General features: G+C 43.7%; 1 protein-coding gene across 1 annotated transcript; it reads left to right on the forward strand.

The window, feature by feature from the left end:
• Positions 1-240: 240 nt before the first annotated feature.
• Positions 241-13,183, forward strand: CEP95 (centrosomal protein 95kDa; the record flags this gene model as incomplete). Its single annotated transcript, XM_009080153.1, has 21 exons — positions 241-369; positions 573-680; positions 1,534-1,644; positions 2,276-2,384; positions 2,802-2,911; positions 3,350-3,484; positions 3,934-4,148; positions 4,565-4,634; positions 5,290-5,336; positions 6,478-6,599; positions 6,907-7,033; positions 7,301-7,415; positions 7,781-7,944; positions 8,200-8,292; positions 8,664-8,814; positions 9,884-10,044; positions 10,470-10,544; positions 11,466-11,618; positions 12,628-12,774; positions 12,867-12,938; positions 13,007-13,183. Coding segments are annotated over 21 exons (2,591 nt in total), but the record flags the coding sequence as incomplete, so codon positions are not given.
• Positions 13,184-14,430: the final 1,247 nt, after the last annotated feature.

Raw genomic sequence — 14,430 nt, forward strand, 5'->3', positions numbered from 1 at the left:
TACATGGAAGTAAAAACTAACCTGCCTGTGGTACCTCAGTGCCCTTCAGCTCTCAAGGGCAGTTCTGCTATGACCAAACTTGAACGGAGTGTTTAATATTTTGGATGACTGGGATAGCCTGGGTGGGTTTGATCACCTCTGCTGGAGTCAAAGACATGAGTTGCACCTTTTGCTGTAACTGATCAAGTCTTTATTTCTGTGCTTTTCATTCTGACATTGGTATGTTTTACTTCTTAATAGATTGGGTTGATGTTGCCAATGAACTTTTAAGGAGCTGTCACATAAACCTGCACATCAAGCATCTCTCAGAATGTGGTGCTGATGTGTTTGTTCGCCTTTATGAGTCAGTCTTGGGAGAGAAAGTACCAGGTAGGAATGAGAACTTATAAACCTGCTTTTTTTTTAATGGGTCTCTGTGTATTTTGTAATGAAAAAAGTTGAAACTCTCAGAACATCCCACAGGGTACTGAGAGGATACTAACTTATAAGTGAAAGTTGCAGTAGTTTAGTTAAAGCACCTGCAATTATCTCTCCATTTAGACAACCTAAAACCTATTGTTTATTTTAAATAGATTTCATAGCTACTCCTAGGAGCCAAGAGGATGATGCACATAATGTCCAAGCAGTAATAGACTCTCTGGCACTGGACTATTTGCAGGTCAGCTTGTCTCACATCACAGGTGAGTACTGGTCTCAGTGACACAAACACCAGCTGGATGTCTGTGTGGTTTGAGCTGAACACCTCTAAGAACCATATGTTACAAAACATTCTTTCCTACTGGCATGGGAGGGCTTTCTCCTGCAGCAAATGTCAGCAGAACACTGGGCTCTTGCCCTGCACACCAGGTTAGGAATTGAAACAGTAAGCAGAGTATCAAAGAGCTGTTTTGTATCACACAGACCTGCAAGAAATGGTAAAGTCAAGTCAGTCATACTTGGCTGCTAAAGTGTTACCTGAACTCTGTTACTGGCTCATGTCTGGAGACTTGGTTTGATGACAAGAGCCTTGAATTTCAAACTTGTTATTGCACCCCTAAAGTTGGTGGGTGAAGACTTAAGCTGTGTGTGTCCTCAGCACATGGATAGTGTCTTTCCCTGAGTCCATGTGCACAGCCTCACACAACTCAGTCTGCAAAGAATGAAAACTGCTTGGGGTGAGGTGTCTCTGGTTTGGTGCCTGGACACTGTGGTTGGCAGTTGCAGTCCTGCTGCCCCTCCATGGACTCTCTTCATGCTACAGCTGATATGCAGCAGAAAAGTATTAAATTATCCCTGAAAATATCCCTGAATATTGTGTGTGTGTGTGTGAGCAGTTATAGCATCAATCAATTTTCACTTATTACAACTGAAAATATGCGAATTTAGGGCACTTATAAATACCTTAAGCTTACATATATAGCCATAAATGAGTGACCAGTTGTCTTCTGAGCTGACACCTCCCCAAGAACTTCCAAGCATTCTCCAGAAAATGCTTTTGAGAATTTCCTTCTGTGAAGTGCTAGGTATTAATATGTGTCATTACCTTCTCTTCAGGTGAGAATATTGTGAAAGGAGAAAGAGAATCTATCAAAAACCTCCTGGAAATATTTGATGGTTTGTTGGAGTATCTTACAGAAGAAGCCAGTGAATCCTCTCAGAATGGAGGTGAGTAGACAGATGTAAACACAAAATGTTTCCAGTGTAGCAAAGATTTATTTGATGGTTTTGCCTTATATGTAACCCTGACAAAGCAGAAGAGCAGAAAGACAAACTGAGCATGGGGGAGGGGATTGCAGTGGCCAAATGGAATATTCACATTCCTTATTTTCATAAACAATAATAAACCAGACAGTTTATTTCTCCCAAAACTTGGTAAAAGGCAAGGACTGGAGAACATAATCTTTCTGCTTCATTTTTTTGTGGCAGGGACCTACCCCAGACAATTCATCCTGTGTTACCATGTTGCTTTTCGACCTGCAAATCAAATGCTTTTGGATTGGGATTCAGACTGCCACTGTTGTTACCCTGTGGGTGTTAGTGGCTCCAATTTTGTAGCTTTAAGTACAGGATTTAATTTTTTTGAAGAGGAAGAAAGGTTTATGTGTGATTGGACCAAAGGATATATGACCCTAAAAGTTTCCCCCCCAAGGGGGATCATTACCTGTCATCATTTTAGATATCAGCATTATAATGTTGTATTACTCTCAAACTGTTTTGAAGGTATTGGAAATAATAACTGTTAGTTTATAGGTAGAAGTCATTTTCTTGACAATAAGTACCTCTTGATTATTAACAGCTGAGGCAAATGTGCTGCCCAAGATTGAAATTCAGACTGTGCCCCAAGAGCAGCTGGAAAGCAATGCTGGTCAGCCCACACAGCCTGCAATGTTCTCAGCAGCTGCAGGGTAAGAACAATGCTGGATGTTTGCTTTGCTGGAGTGAGTGACTGTCTTGGTGCATTTGATAGAAACCAGTAGGTGTGTAACAGCAGGGAAACATCCTGATTACACATGTCAAGTGGGACGTGAGGTAACTCCCCCAGTTGGGCAGCCAGAGGGCTAAAACCAGATCCAGGATGTTTTCTTGCCCTTGAAGAGCTGATTTTCTTTCCCTTAAGTTTGCTTTATAGGCAGAATGAAACAACTAGAACACTTTGATCAGATTTGAATGGCTGTGTTTTAGTTTCTCCTTGTGCCTCCTCGTGTGTGTGTTGTGCAGCAGCAGAGCTGTGTCCCCAGGGCCAGAGCCTGTCCAGCTCCATCTCATGGGCTGAAGGGGCAGGGACTGAGAGGAAAGGTCTTATGGCTTTGTGTTCCCCTTAGGAGAAAATATTCTGACTGGGACCTAACTTGTGATGCAGATGGCTCAGAATCTACCAGTGAGTTAATTAGACTTGGAGACACTGCTCATTCCTTTTCCAGGAGAGAGGGAGGTGAGTTTTGGGGGGAAAAAAATTGGAAGGCTACTCTGTAGTAACATTTCTAGGCTTTTTTTTATTGTTCCTTTTTTATAAGGATACCTATTTCAAATACTATGGTTTACATTCTATAATACTAATACTATGGTTTACATTTACATTTACATTTAAAGCAAAAAAGGAATTCATTCTTATTTCCTGTTTTTCTGTAAGAATATTGCTATTCTTACTGGTGATTGATCTGTTCAAGTAGAGGCATAAAGAAATGTTATGCATTATGAACATCTCATTGACAAGAGTTACAATAAGGATTTGACAGACCTATTTTGATAATTTTATGGTCTGCTAACACCAAGTGATTGCTGTAGCAGACATGAACATTGTCCATCTCAACAGTTCATAGCAAGATGCTTTATAGATCTTAATTTAATCTTTTTAAACATCCAATTCCAGAATTTCAGTTGCCTGAACTGTTACCAGCAGAAAAGGATGACAGGGTGGAAGAGTCTAAAAGCTCAGAGGCTATAACAACAGTGCCCAGAGAGTTCTGTGGGACTGGACAGGTGGCTGTAAAGGGAAAGGAAGATGGTGAGTAGTGATTCTTCTGACAGCTCATGTGCCTGATTTTGATTTGGGGTGAGGGGAACTTAGGTAGTGTAGGGGAAAACTTCCATCATGAATGGAAACCATCTCTTTTAAATAAATTCTTTTCAGAAATCTTACATTTTGGTGTGCCAGTGTGCAAACTCCCATTACCTGGGGCATTTCTTCTTAGCTGGGTTTGGCTTCAGCTAGGTTCTTTTCTTTGTGGTTCGGTAGGCAAAATACTAGAAGTAGAAAGTCCTTGTGGAAGATCCTGGTGTCCAAAACCACGTTCTCAAGGCCTAGCAATGTCACAGTACTGTTCCATGCAATCCAGCAAGGCTGGCACTAACAGAAGGCATTGAGACATTCCCTTCAACACACACAGACAATACACCAAGCTAACAATCTGCTTTCACAGAGAACACTGAACATTGAGTTGTTTGTGTTTGCAGGATCGATGGAGTCTGTTCCTGCTGCTGAGCCTCAGGCAGAGGGTTTGGGTGTCTGTGCCACAAAGCTGGGGGAGCCAATCCAGCAAGCTGTTCCCTTGCTGCCCCCGTTCCAGCCTGCTGGGGCCAGACCTCACCGCCCTGCAGGGAGAGTTCAGCCCAGCTCAGCCAGCCTGGCAGCAGCTTTGGCTGGCAGTCACCGAGTGGAAATTCCTACTGTAAGGAAAAACCTATCCTTTGATTGTTTTCTCTTTTCTTTTTTAGTAATCAATACTGCTTTCATGTTGAAACCTTCTAGTTTACTTGCAGAATGGGACTAGTTGTCTCTGAACACTTCTGGATATGTCAGATTTTATCTTAGCCCAAAGAATTTTGGGTGGTGGATTCATTCTTCACTAAGTGGCCAGAGAGGAACTGAGTTTGAGGGGTGTGTTTATTTTGTACACATAAACATGCACATCCCCATACTCAGTGTAACTGCACAGGTCACAGTATAGTAAACACAATAATTATAGTGATTTATATCTGCCTGTAAAACCAGCATTGATTGCCATTTGCAGGCAAAGCTGATGCATGACCTTCCTGGCACAAGTCTCCTGGGAATTCAGAGAGCACATGTTGCTTTTTCTTTCAGCTTGAAAAGCCACTTACCCAGAAGCCTGAAGGTGTTTCTGGTAGTCTTCCTCTGTCAAGAAAGATCCCTGGTGAGAGAAAATTTTGCTTCCTATAGGGTAACTCTTAAGTGTCAAATGTAGCATTTCTTTTTCCTGGCATCACAAGAACTACGGTCTTGAAACTACTAGGTTTTTTTTTTCTATTTTAAATCCAGCCACAAGTTCATATTTCTATCTCTGTTTTATAGAGAAACAAAAATAGGTTACTTTTAATCTCTTCTCTGTGCTGGAAAAAAGTAATCCGTGTCCCCAGTTCAACTCCTTTCTTAGCTAATCCAGTTGAGATGGGTCTGTGCTACAGAAATCTCTTCCAGCAGATAACTCCTGTGGCTGAGCTTATTGTGAGCAGAGAAACATGGACCCAACAAGCCACTTTCAGCTCTAAGAAAAAAATATTAACTGCTATTGTAGAAAAGGTTTAGAAGCTATTTTTTTCAGTACTCATTTTCCCTGTTGCCTGGGAAACAGTGCTTACCTTTCCAGTTTCCATGGCATTCCCATGACACTGAGCACTGGAGACTTGAGAAATTACCCAAATGAATGTCACAACTGTGTAGCCACAGTTGCTCTGTCATGCTGTTCTCTTTGGATACCTTGGCTCACATCTCCTTTCACTTGCTCCCCACGTTAGGCACAGTGCAGTCTGTACCATCAGCTCACACTTCCCTGTCATCTGCTCCTGCAGTGGGAGACAAGGTGGGACCAAATGATGCCAAGGACAATGTGACAAAGGTAGATGTTGCATCTTTACCTTATCTGTGGAGCTTCAGTCAGTATTTCTGGATTTCTGCTTGATTCTCCTGGTGTCTTCTGGCCCCTCTGGGCTTATTTCAAACCTGTTCTTGCCTTGAGGAGTCTCAGTATACAATCACAGTGGTGCAATGTGGTTAGACTAGGCCCACATACAGTCTGTAAGTCACATCAGTTCTTTCTGGGGCTGTTTGCTCCAAGGAGTACACATGGCAGTACCCACAGGGCTCTAATTTATCACAACCAACCAGTTACTAGTTATCTTGCTTTTTGATCAAAAATGTACAGAGCACAAGAGTACAGACAGGTCCTTTCTCTGAGGTGTATCAGCATTCCAAATTAGTAAGATTTTGAGGTTTTTTTGGAGTTGTTCAGACTCCAGAAAAACTCAGATTTACTCCCTCCTAAAGATCACTGCCTGGTTATTTCCTTTTGTTTGATTTTCTTGCATTGTCCTTTGCTTTTCAAAAACCGAACAATGAAAAACCTGCAAACTGAGCCTATAGAAATGTATCTGTACAGGAAGTTTCTTGCTCTGGAAACACTTTCTTGCCTTCTGCAACCACAAGAGGTACTCACAGCCTTCACTTGTTCCACCAGTTTCAACAGCTTTTACTTCTCCATTGTCTGTTTGAAACAGTCTCTGAAACTCCTTTTCCATTGGTGCATTTGGAAGGACACAGATGCCACCACAGATCACTCCTGTTTGAGCAGAGGTTACCAGGCAGCACCAGAGCAGTCACCAGTACCAGCCCAGTGCCAGTAACTAATGGCACAAGGACAGAGCTGTTCTCTCTGGGCTCTGTGAGCTGCAGCTCAGTCTGGAGTCAGTCCCAGGCTGCTGAGGTGGTGTGTAGAGGCTGCTCATCACCTCAACCCACACCTTGTGCTGGGTCAGGGATTTAGCTGGAGATGATTGAACTGATGTTCAGTATTTTTGCTAGTCTGTTTCTTTAAACATCTCGTTTTCTGAAGCAGATTATCTTCAGTCAGAGACCTGGAAATAGCCACTTTTGTATTCAGAGGGTTTGAGCTGCTGCTATAAAAAAAAGCTATTACAGCATCTCTCTACTCACATGATCTGTCAGATCTTAGTAAAATCTCCATTTACTCATTTTCTCAGGTTCCCCTGCTGTATGAGCCTTCTACATCTGCTTCCTCCTCACGTGAACAACTCTCACTACATGCCAAACAAGCAACACAAACTCCAAGACCTGACTCCAGGTACCTGCCTAGAAAGACAAGGCAAGTTCAGTTTTTTTGGCTCTGAGCCACACCAGCACTTTCATTTACATTGCCACCCATCCCCTTTTAATTAACATCTCTCCTTCCTTGGCTGCCTGACAGAGAGATTGATTTTAACAGAAAGATTTCCTGTTTCTCCTGACACACATTCATTTACTTCAGTATATTTATAGGCATTTACACATTCACCTTCTACTTAATCCTATACAAATGTGCTTATGCAACAAGTGACCTGAAATTGCGTGAGGTAATGCTCATCTTTGAGTTTTTAGAACAGGAATGAAATGTTTGTTTCCTGCTTTAGCAGATATGAAAATTCTACCACAGCTTCCCTTGAAGCTCCACTTTGCCACAGAACAACAGAAATGCTTCCTGAGCAAGAGCTTCATGAAGTGTCAGGAAAGCTGTCTCACAGGCTGAAGGAGCTAGATCTGGTAAGGGAGAGCTGTTCCTTGCTGGGCTGAGCAGTTTAGCTTTGGTAGTATGTGCTGGCTTGAAGCTGAGTTGGTGGGGGAGTGTGTGAGTGGCTGTGTGGTTCTTGGCTGCTGGCTGAGGTTAAACCATGGCACACTGATAGTGGAGAGAGCCACAATATACATTTAATACCAGTGAAATGGAAATCTGCAGCTAGCACCTGTCTGCAGTTCATTCAACATTTAGCACTGTCTGTTGAACCTGATCCCCACAAATCCATCCCACAGCTGCTGAGGAGAGCGTTGGGTGAGCACAGCAGGGAACAGGAGCTGCCAGAGGAAGACACTCTGTCTCAGCACAGTGACAGTGTCACGCACCTTCGCCGCAGGACAGCTCAGAGAGGTAACAGGTCCTGTGCCAGTGAGGTACTGGGATGGAAAAGAGCATAGAAACCCTTTCCATGTAAACCTCAATCATAGCAGTTACTAAGTTTTGTAGTGTTATTTCACTCCTATTTTTCTTTCATCCAAACCTGAGCAACAGTAACACAATTACAACTAAATTTCCATTTAACACTTAAAAAGCTATGGTAAAATTTTGCACGAATTTCAAGGCAAGCACAGCTGCAGTGAAAATGGACAGAAACTGTGGGAAGGGACAGAACACAAGCTCACAGGACTGCGAGTCTGAAATGAGGGCCTGGTCACGATACACTTCACTGGGTTTTGTCTCAAGTTGGAGGCTCAGTGAATCACCTTTCCTTCCAGACATGTCACATCTGAGGTGTCCAGGCAGGCCACGATCCCTTTCTCCACCCTCACCCTCATCTCAGCATCAGGAAGATAAACCCTGTGGTAGTGGAACAGGCCAGATAAGGACAACTCGCAGCCAGTTGCAAAAGGAAAGGGATGAAAGAACAAGAGAAACAAAGGTAACTTCTAGGTTAGACCTCGTGGTGATTCTTACCAACAGTTACACCAAACCCATGAAAACAGAATGCTCTTAGCCCATGGGGACATCAGCCTCCCTCAGTAATCATGTGCTGCTGGAGCTGTTAGACTGCTGAGGGAGAGCTTAACCCCCAAATTCTGTAAAAGTTTGAAGTGGAAGAAGCCACTTGGACCATGCAGCAAACAAGGTAACTGGACTGATGGCTCTGACAGCTCCTCTTACTTTTATTTTTCAGATGGTCACTAAATCTTATGAAGATGCACTAAGAATTTATGAAGCTAGGGAGAGGCTTAGGCTCTCCAAGCTCAGAGAAGTCATCAGGGAAACGGTGGGTGATGCCCTGGGGGGTGTTGTGTTTTCTTTGGTTGATTTTTTTTCTGTTTAAATTTGCCTAGATGACCCGTGCAGACAATTGGCTTCCAGTGTCACAGTTACAGCACTGTGTTACCACTGAGGTAGTAACTTACTAGTGTTAAGTGCTGCAGAAGAGCTGAGGTTATGCAATAATGAGATTTAACCTTCATTTGAACCCTGACCTGCATCTGGAAAATTCTGTCCTACTGGAGAATCCAGTGCAATATGTCCAAGTTCTCATTCTAAAGCTTCAAAGACATTGAAGTTCTGATAGCCAACCTATGTGATCAATCAGTCTTTCCCCTCTCATACCTGTTCTCCATCTGTTTTACATCTGCTCCTAAGGAACAAGAATACAAAGAAAACGTCTTTAAAGAACCTCCAAAAAAGCCTCAGCCAGTGAAAGTTTATTCTAGAAAAACCACACCTTGGAATCCCAAACACAGCCAGTGGATTCCAAAACGAGGGACTGTGAAGCCAAAGAAAGCAGCTCCAAGTAAGAACTGCAAAACTATCCTTGGTGGAAAACTGGCATCTTTTGAAAGCATGTGTTGAACTCCAAGAATAGAGGCACCAGTCCAACATATACCAGTCAGCTGCAGCATTTTCCCCTTCTTCTGACCTCTGTATGTCTGGATTTTTGTTAGGGAAGATAATGCTTTAAGTAAATGTAAACCATCAATGCACAATCAAAACTGTGACCCATTTTGCTACTTCCTTAAAATCCCTTGGATTATTTTCAGGGCTTGTTTCCATTACTGCTACTCCTGTGCTTGTTCCACTACAGTCTGAGCTCTCCTCCTGTTATTTTTCTGAGCATGTATCAGATTTAAAATTGGGCCTTTGGCTTGAGCTGAGCCACGTGCAGGTAACAGAGCCGATCTGGCAGGACCTGCCAGGGTGGTGGTGATGCTGCCACTGGTTTTGCTGAGCAAGTGATGCTCCAAGAACAGCCAAGATGCAAATCCTGGGCTCAGTTTTGGTACAGCACTGTGCAAAGTTATAGATAAGATCCCCAGATCATCCCCCACATGCCTGCATGTTCTTAGCTGCACTGCCTTATTTTTTTCCCAGTTTTTAAAGGCAAATACCCCTTTGTTTCATCTTTTCCTGCCAAAAAGATCAAAGATGTAATGGAAAAGAGCAGGTTGCAAACCAGTTTATTTTGCACCTGTTTACTTGTCCTGGATCTGTCACTGCTGCTGCTGTATTGGCATTATTTTAAGTTGCTGCAACCAAAGAGAGATAACGAAATCACCTATTAGTGACGGTCAGAACCATTTGAAGAAAGAAGGGGATACTTGTCTTGATGGGATGTGGTGGTGAGAGATAACACCTGAGCCATAAAAGCAATTCTCAAGGAAAACACCAAGGAATTGGGTTTGCTCTCTGTGCTGCTGTTCTGGCAGGATGATGTCGTGTCCTGCTGGGTTTGCTTGACATGGTAGTTTTATCTAGTGTTCAGTGTGAAATATTTCATAACTTAGGCTGACACTGTCTGGATGGATTTGCCACTAACTGTGTTCTCCAAGAATTTATTGCTTACATCTGTCTTTATCTTACAGTGAAAGTGAGAGACAATGACCTCCTCATGCAGCTACTGGAAGAGTTTCCCCACCTGCACATTTCCCACCGTGCTCTGAATAAAATGTGGCAGCAGCAACTTGCACACACTGAACAGCTTAAGGCAGCTGCTGGCAGAGCTAGACCAACACTGCAAAATGAGGTGAGTGTTCTCAATCTTACCTGCCAAGTGGCAGCAGTTGTGCAGCACAGACAGAGCACAGTGTGGAAGGATGAATCCCTGGAGCTTGGATAAACAGGGATGGACAGAGTCACACACAGGAGTGTTCAGCTTTTCATCAGCCACTTAAATGTAACAGGCCTTTTCCCATACTGGTTTCTCTAGCACTGCCTGGTGCTGCTAATGCTTTTTTAAAAGCACTTCGTAGTATCAAGTTCTAGCTCTGAACAGCCTTTTAGTTTAAAAGTTACTTCTGAGATACAAAAGTTTATTAACTTATACCTGGTAGCTCTGAATGTAAAACCACAGCATAGCAGAGGAACAATGTTTAACCCTCCTACATAGATGTAGAAGTGCTTGTCCTGCAGAATGATGGAAGTAATTAGCTATTTTTTTTAAACCTTCAGGTTCAACAAGCCTTGAAGAAGCATGAGCTGCTTGCTGCCATAATTAAAAAAGATCAAGACCGTAACAAGAGACTGGTAAGTGCTTTGAAGGGTGTTTGTTACATAATACAAAGATTTCACACAGAGTTACCTAGGATGCATATTCCATGGTCATGAAAGTGCCTTTTTAGGACAGTTTTATGCCTTTTGAGTAGCTCTGATCTCAAATGACACAGAATCATAGGAGGTTAAGGGGCTGGAATGGAGCTTAGAGATCACCCAGCTCCAACCCCTGCCCTGGGCAGGGACACCTCCCACCAGAGCAGGTTGCTCAAGGCTCATCCAATTTGGCTGTGAACACTGCCAGGGTTGGGGCAGCCACAGCCTCCCTGGGCACCCTGGGCCACCCTCAACCCTCACAGCCTTCTGCCTCATAGCTAATCTAGAGTTCCCCTCTTTCAATTTGTCCCCGTTGCTCCTGTCCTATCACTGTGGCTCCTAACAATACCAACACTGTTTGTATTGTGACTGTTGGGCTCATGGGAATGGAATATTATTATTACACTGCACTGTTGCTTTAGAAGGTCAATCATGCTAAAAATGTGCAAGAGGGAGAAACTTCAGGGTCTTGGCATAGCTAATCTAGAGTTCCCCTCTTTCAATTTGTCCCCGTTGCTCCTGTCCTATCACTGTGGCTCCTAACAATACCAACACTGTTTGTATTGTGACTGTTGGGCTCATGGGAATGGAATATTATTATTACACTGCACTGTTGCTTTAGAAGGTCAATCATGCTAAAAATGTGCAAGAGGGAGAAACTTCAGGGTCTTGGTGTCGGCACCAACTCCTTAATTCTCTAGTGGCACTTCACTAAGTGGTGACTAAAGCTTTAAACCATCACTGAAGTGTGAAATTGGGTATGGGGAAGGTCCTTGGTAGAGGAGCAGTGATTAACGAAGCTTTGCCTGCAGCAATCCTGGAGGTTTGGTGGTCTCACAGCTCCTGTTCTCCACTCAGCAGGAGTTCCAGCAGCGCATCCAGCGCCAGAGGTGGGCTCAGAGCAGGCTGAGGGAGAAGCAGCAGCAGATTGCTCGAGCCAAGAGGTACTACGAGGATTACAGAGTTCAGCTGCGCGCGAAGCTGCTGAGGGCACGGACACGGGAGGAGAGGGTGAGCACAGAGTGTCTGCTTCTCTTTGGTTTGGTCCCCAGAGCTGAGCACCCACTGTCTGCTGCTTCAGCTAGGGCTGCAAGGAGGCAGCAAAGTGAAGGGACCAGAGAACAGAGCCAGGATGAAGTATTGGTCAGTCCAGGCCACAGATGAGACAGTTCCTGCTCTGGACACATGGATAAAGTGTAGGCAAAGAAACAAGAAAGGCTGTTTTATGGGGTTAAGCAAAGGAGGGAAAGGGTGAAGTATCAGTATGGAAAAACAGGGCTGGTAACATGAGGAATTGGGGAAATGAGTTTTCAGAAAGAATAGGATTAAGAAGTTGTTCCTATAGTTACTATCCAAAGAAAACAATCTAAATCTTCAGTTGAGGGAACTGATCAAACAGACAACTTTGTTACCCAGTTGTGTTTGTTAACCAGAGGACTTTGGGACAGATGTGATCTCTAATTAGGGCTGGGCATCAGAGCAAAGGAAACAAGGAGAGTTATTACACCTTGCAAGAGCAGATACACAACTGTCACCTTTTAAAAGAAAAGGCTAAACATTTAGTGCACAATCCACTGTTAGTGATTTGAGAACTGTTTGCCTCAAGCTGTGAGCTGCAGCTGGGCAGTGTTGTGGTGGAGAGATGGAAAGGCTGAGTGCAGCCTGGATTTCCTGCTGCTGGAAACCTGGATGAAGGTCCTGCAGGCAGAGTGCAGGGTGGGCTGTAAATCACAGTGCATGGGCAAAGGCCTTGGCTTTTATTGCTGGGTCATCTGACTAAACTGACATGAAAAAAATATTTTATCTATCAGAATTTCAGCTAAATGAATAACACCAGTCCAACTCAGCTCCATCTGCTCCACCAGTACCAGGTACAGAACTGTGTTTTTCATGGGCAATGGCCTGTCTTCATGTGAGCACATGGAATCTTCCAACAGGGGATAAAGCAGCTGAAAAACATAAATGTAAATTTAGAAGTTTCAGGGAAAGTTTCAGGTTTGGTTTTCTTAATTGCTGGCAGATATTTAAAAACTTATTTGAAGAAGGCTTAGAAATTCAGAAGCAAAGACTGAAGGACATGAGAGCATATGCCCAAGAGAAACGTGATGAGCAACGGAGAGAGCACCAGAACGAGCTGGAATCCCTGGAGAACTACTACAAGGATCAGGTAAAGCTTGACCTGCCTCAGACAGGCAATATTTTTACACTGGAAGTCCTTCCTCTGCTTATTTGTTCTTCTCACACATGTGTTGTGCTTAGTTTTCCATGCTAGCAGAAGCTTTAGCTCAAGAATTCCAAGAAATCCAAACCAGGGAGAAAGCACAGGCTCAAGTAAGTATTCTTAATTTTGTCTGTCTTCTCTTGCTGCATGCTGTGGCTAATGTCAGTGTTCCCTTTAGATGCTCCAGAAATCCAAGAGAGAGCTGAGATCCAAGATGGAAAAGGAAATCCAGCAGCTGCAGGCAGCAATCATGCAGAGTGCTGATGACACCTTTTTTCAGGAGCTAGAAGCAGACAGACTGAGATCTAGGCTTCAGATGGCTTCCTTCCAGTACAGCCAGAGCCCTTTCTGTTAGGGCTCAGGTAACAGGCCCTGCAGTCCTCTGTGGCTGAGTGAGAGCTGCTGTAATGGTGTGATGGTGTGTGCCTGTGTTGTTCCCTCTCAATATCTGACCTGTTGGGGTGTAGCTGTTGGGATCTCCACAGCACCTTTATGATAAATAAAGTTTTTGAACTCCTTTGTACCTTTTTGAACTCCTTTGTACCTTCTTAGCAAGGCTGGGCTGATGCTGGGCTCTGCCCCAAGGAAGGGGGCTGAAGTCAGAGTGCCTTAGTGGAGTTAGCGTGGAGGAGCAGTTGGATGCTGAGCCTCCTCTGGGGCTGTTGTTGCTAAGCCACACTAACACCATCAGCCAGAAATTACTGGATTGGAAAGCTCACAAAGAACAAGAAGATCTTTGAAAGAACATCAGTGGTTCAAGTTCCCTGTGAAAGGCCAAGTTAGAGAAATCCTGCAATAAACCTGACATCAAAAAATCAGGAATTTAAATACATGAAGCACAGTTATTCCATTCCTTCCTCCATTCAGTGCTGTGTGTGCAGTGTTGGTGCTGCTGATGGCACAGCAGGTCAAATACTCCTGTGCTCCAAATGCACTGGGAACAGTAGTTTGAAATAGAAAACAATACAGATTCTTCTTGCAACTTTTACATGTTTCTTGCTCATGAGGGTGAACTAAAGTGTCATTCTAAACAGGCTGTAGTAGAAGGTTTCTTGCTTGAAACTGGATGGGGGAGCAGGGACAGTGAAACAGTGGAATTCATTGCACTGTCCATGCAGTATTTAAAGGCTGCCATGAGATGTGTCTGAGGGCACTGACACCACAGAGAACTCAGCCATGCACTGATAGATACAAAGCCTCCAGCAGCTGGAGAAGCTTCTTGTGCAGATGAAACAAGACAGCAGTTAAAACAGACCCAAAACCCCTCCACAACAACCAGAAACAACAATCCCTGACTTTTCCAACCCTTTCCAAGGAGTTGCTGTAAGCCTGGCTCATGTGAATTCTTCAAGGGACAATATGTACCAGCAAAGTTGATGAAATTTAGCAAGTATTTACCACATTTACCTTTATTTTCCCCTCAAGGAACATGGTTTAGCTTTGCTGAGTTCTGAGATGAGACATCTGTTTACCAATGCTGAGATAAAGCACTTGCCAAGACATACCAGTACAGGAGAGCCAGAAGTGAGACCTGTTGTTTGACTAGAACACTCAGCTCAGTCCTTACTGTAAGTGAAGTAGAGAGACAGCAAGTTTAAAGTA

This window comes from Acanthisitta chloris, unplaced genomic scaffold, assembly GCF_000695815.1.
Source record: "Acanthisitta chloris isolate BGI_N310 unplaced genomic scaffold, ASM69581v1 scaffold10418, whole genome shotgun sequence".
Classification (NCBI taxonomy): domain Eukaryota; kingdom Metazoa; phylum Chordata; class Aves; order Passeriformes; family Acanthisittidae; genus Acanthisitta; species Acanthisitta chloris.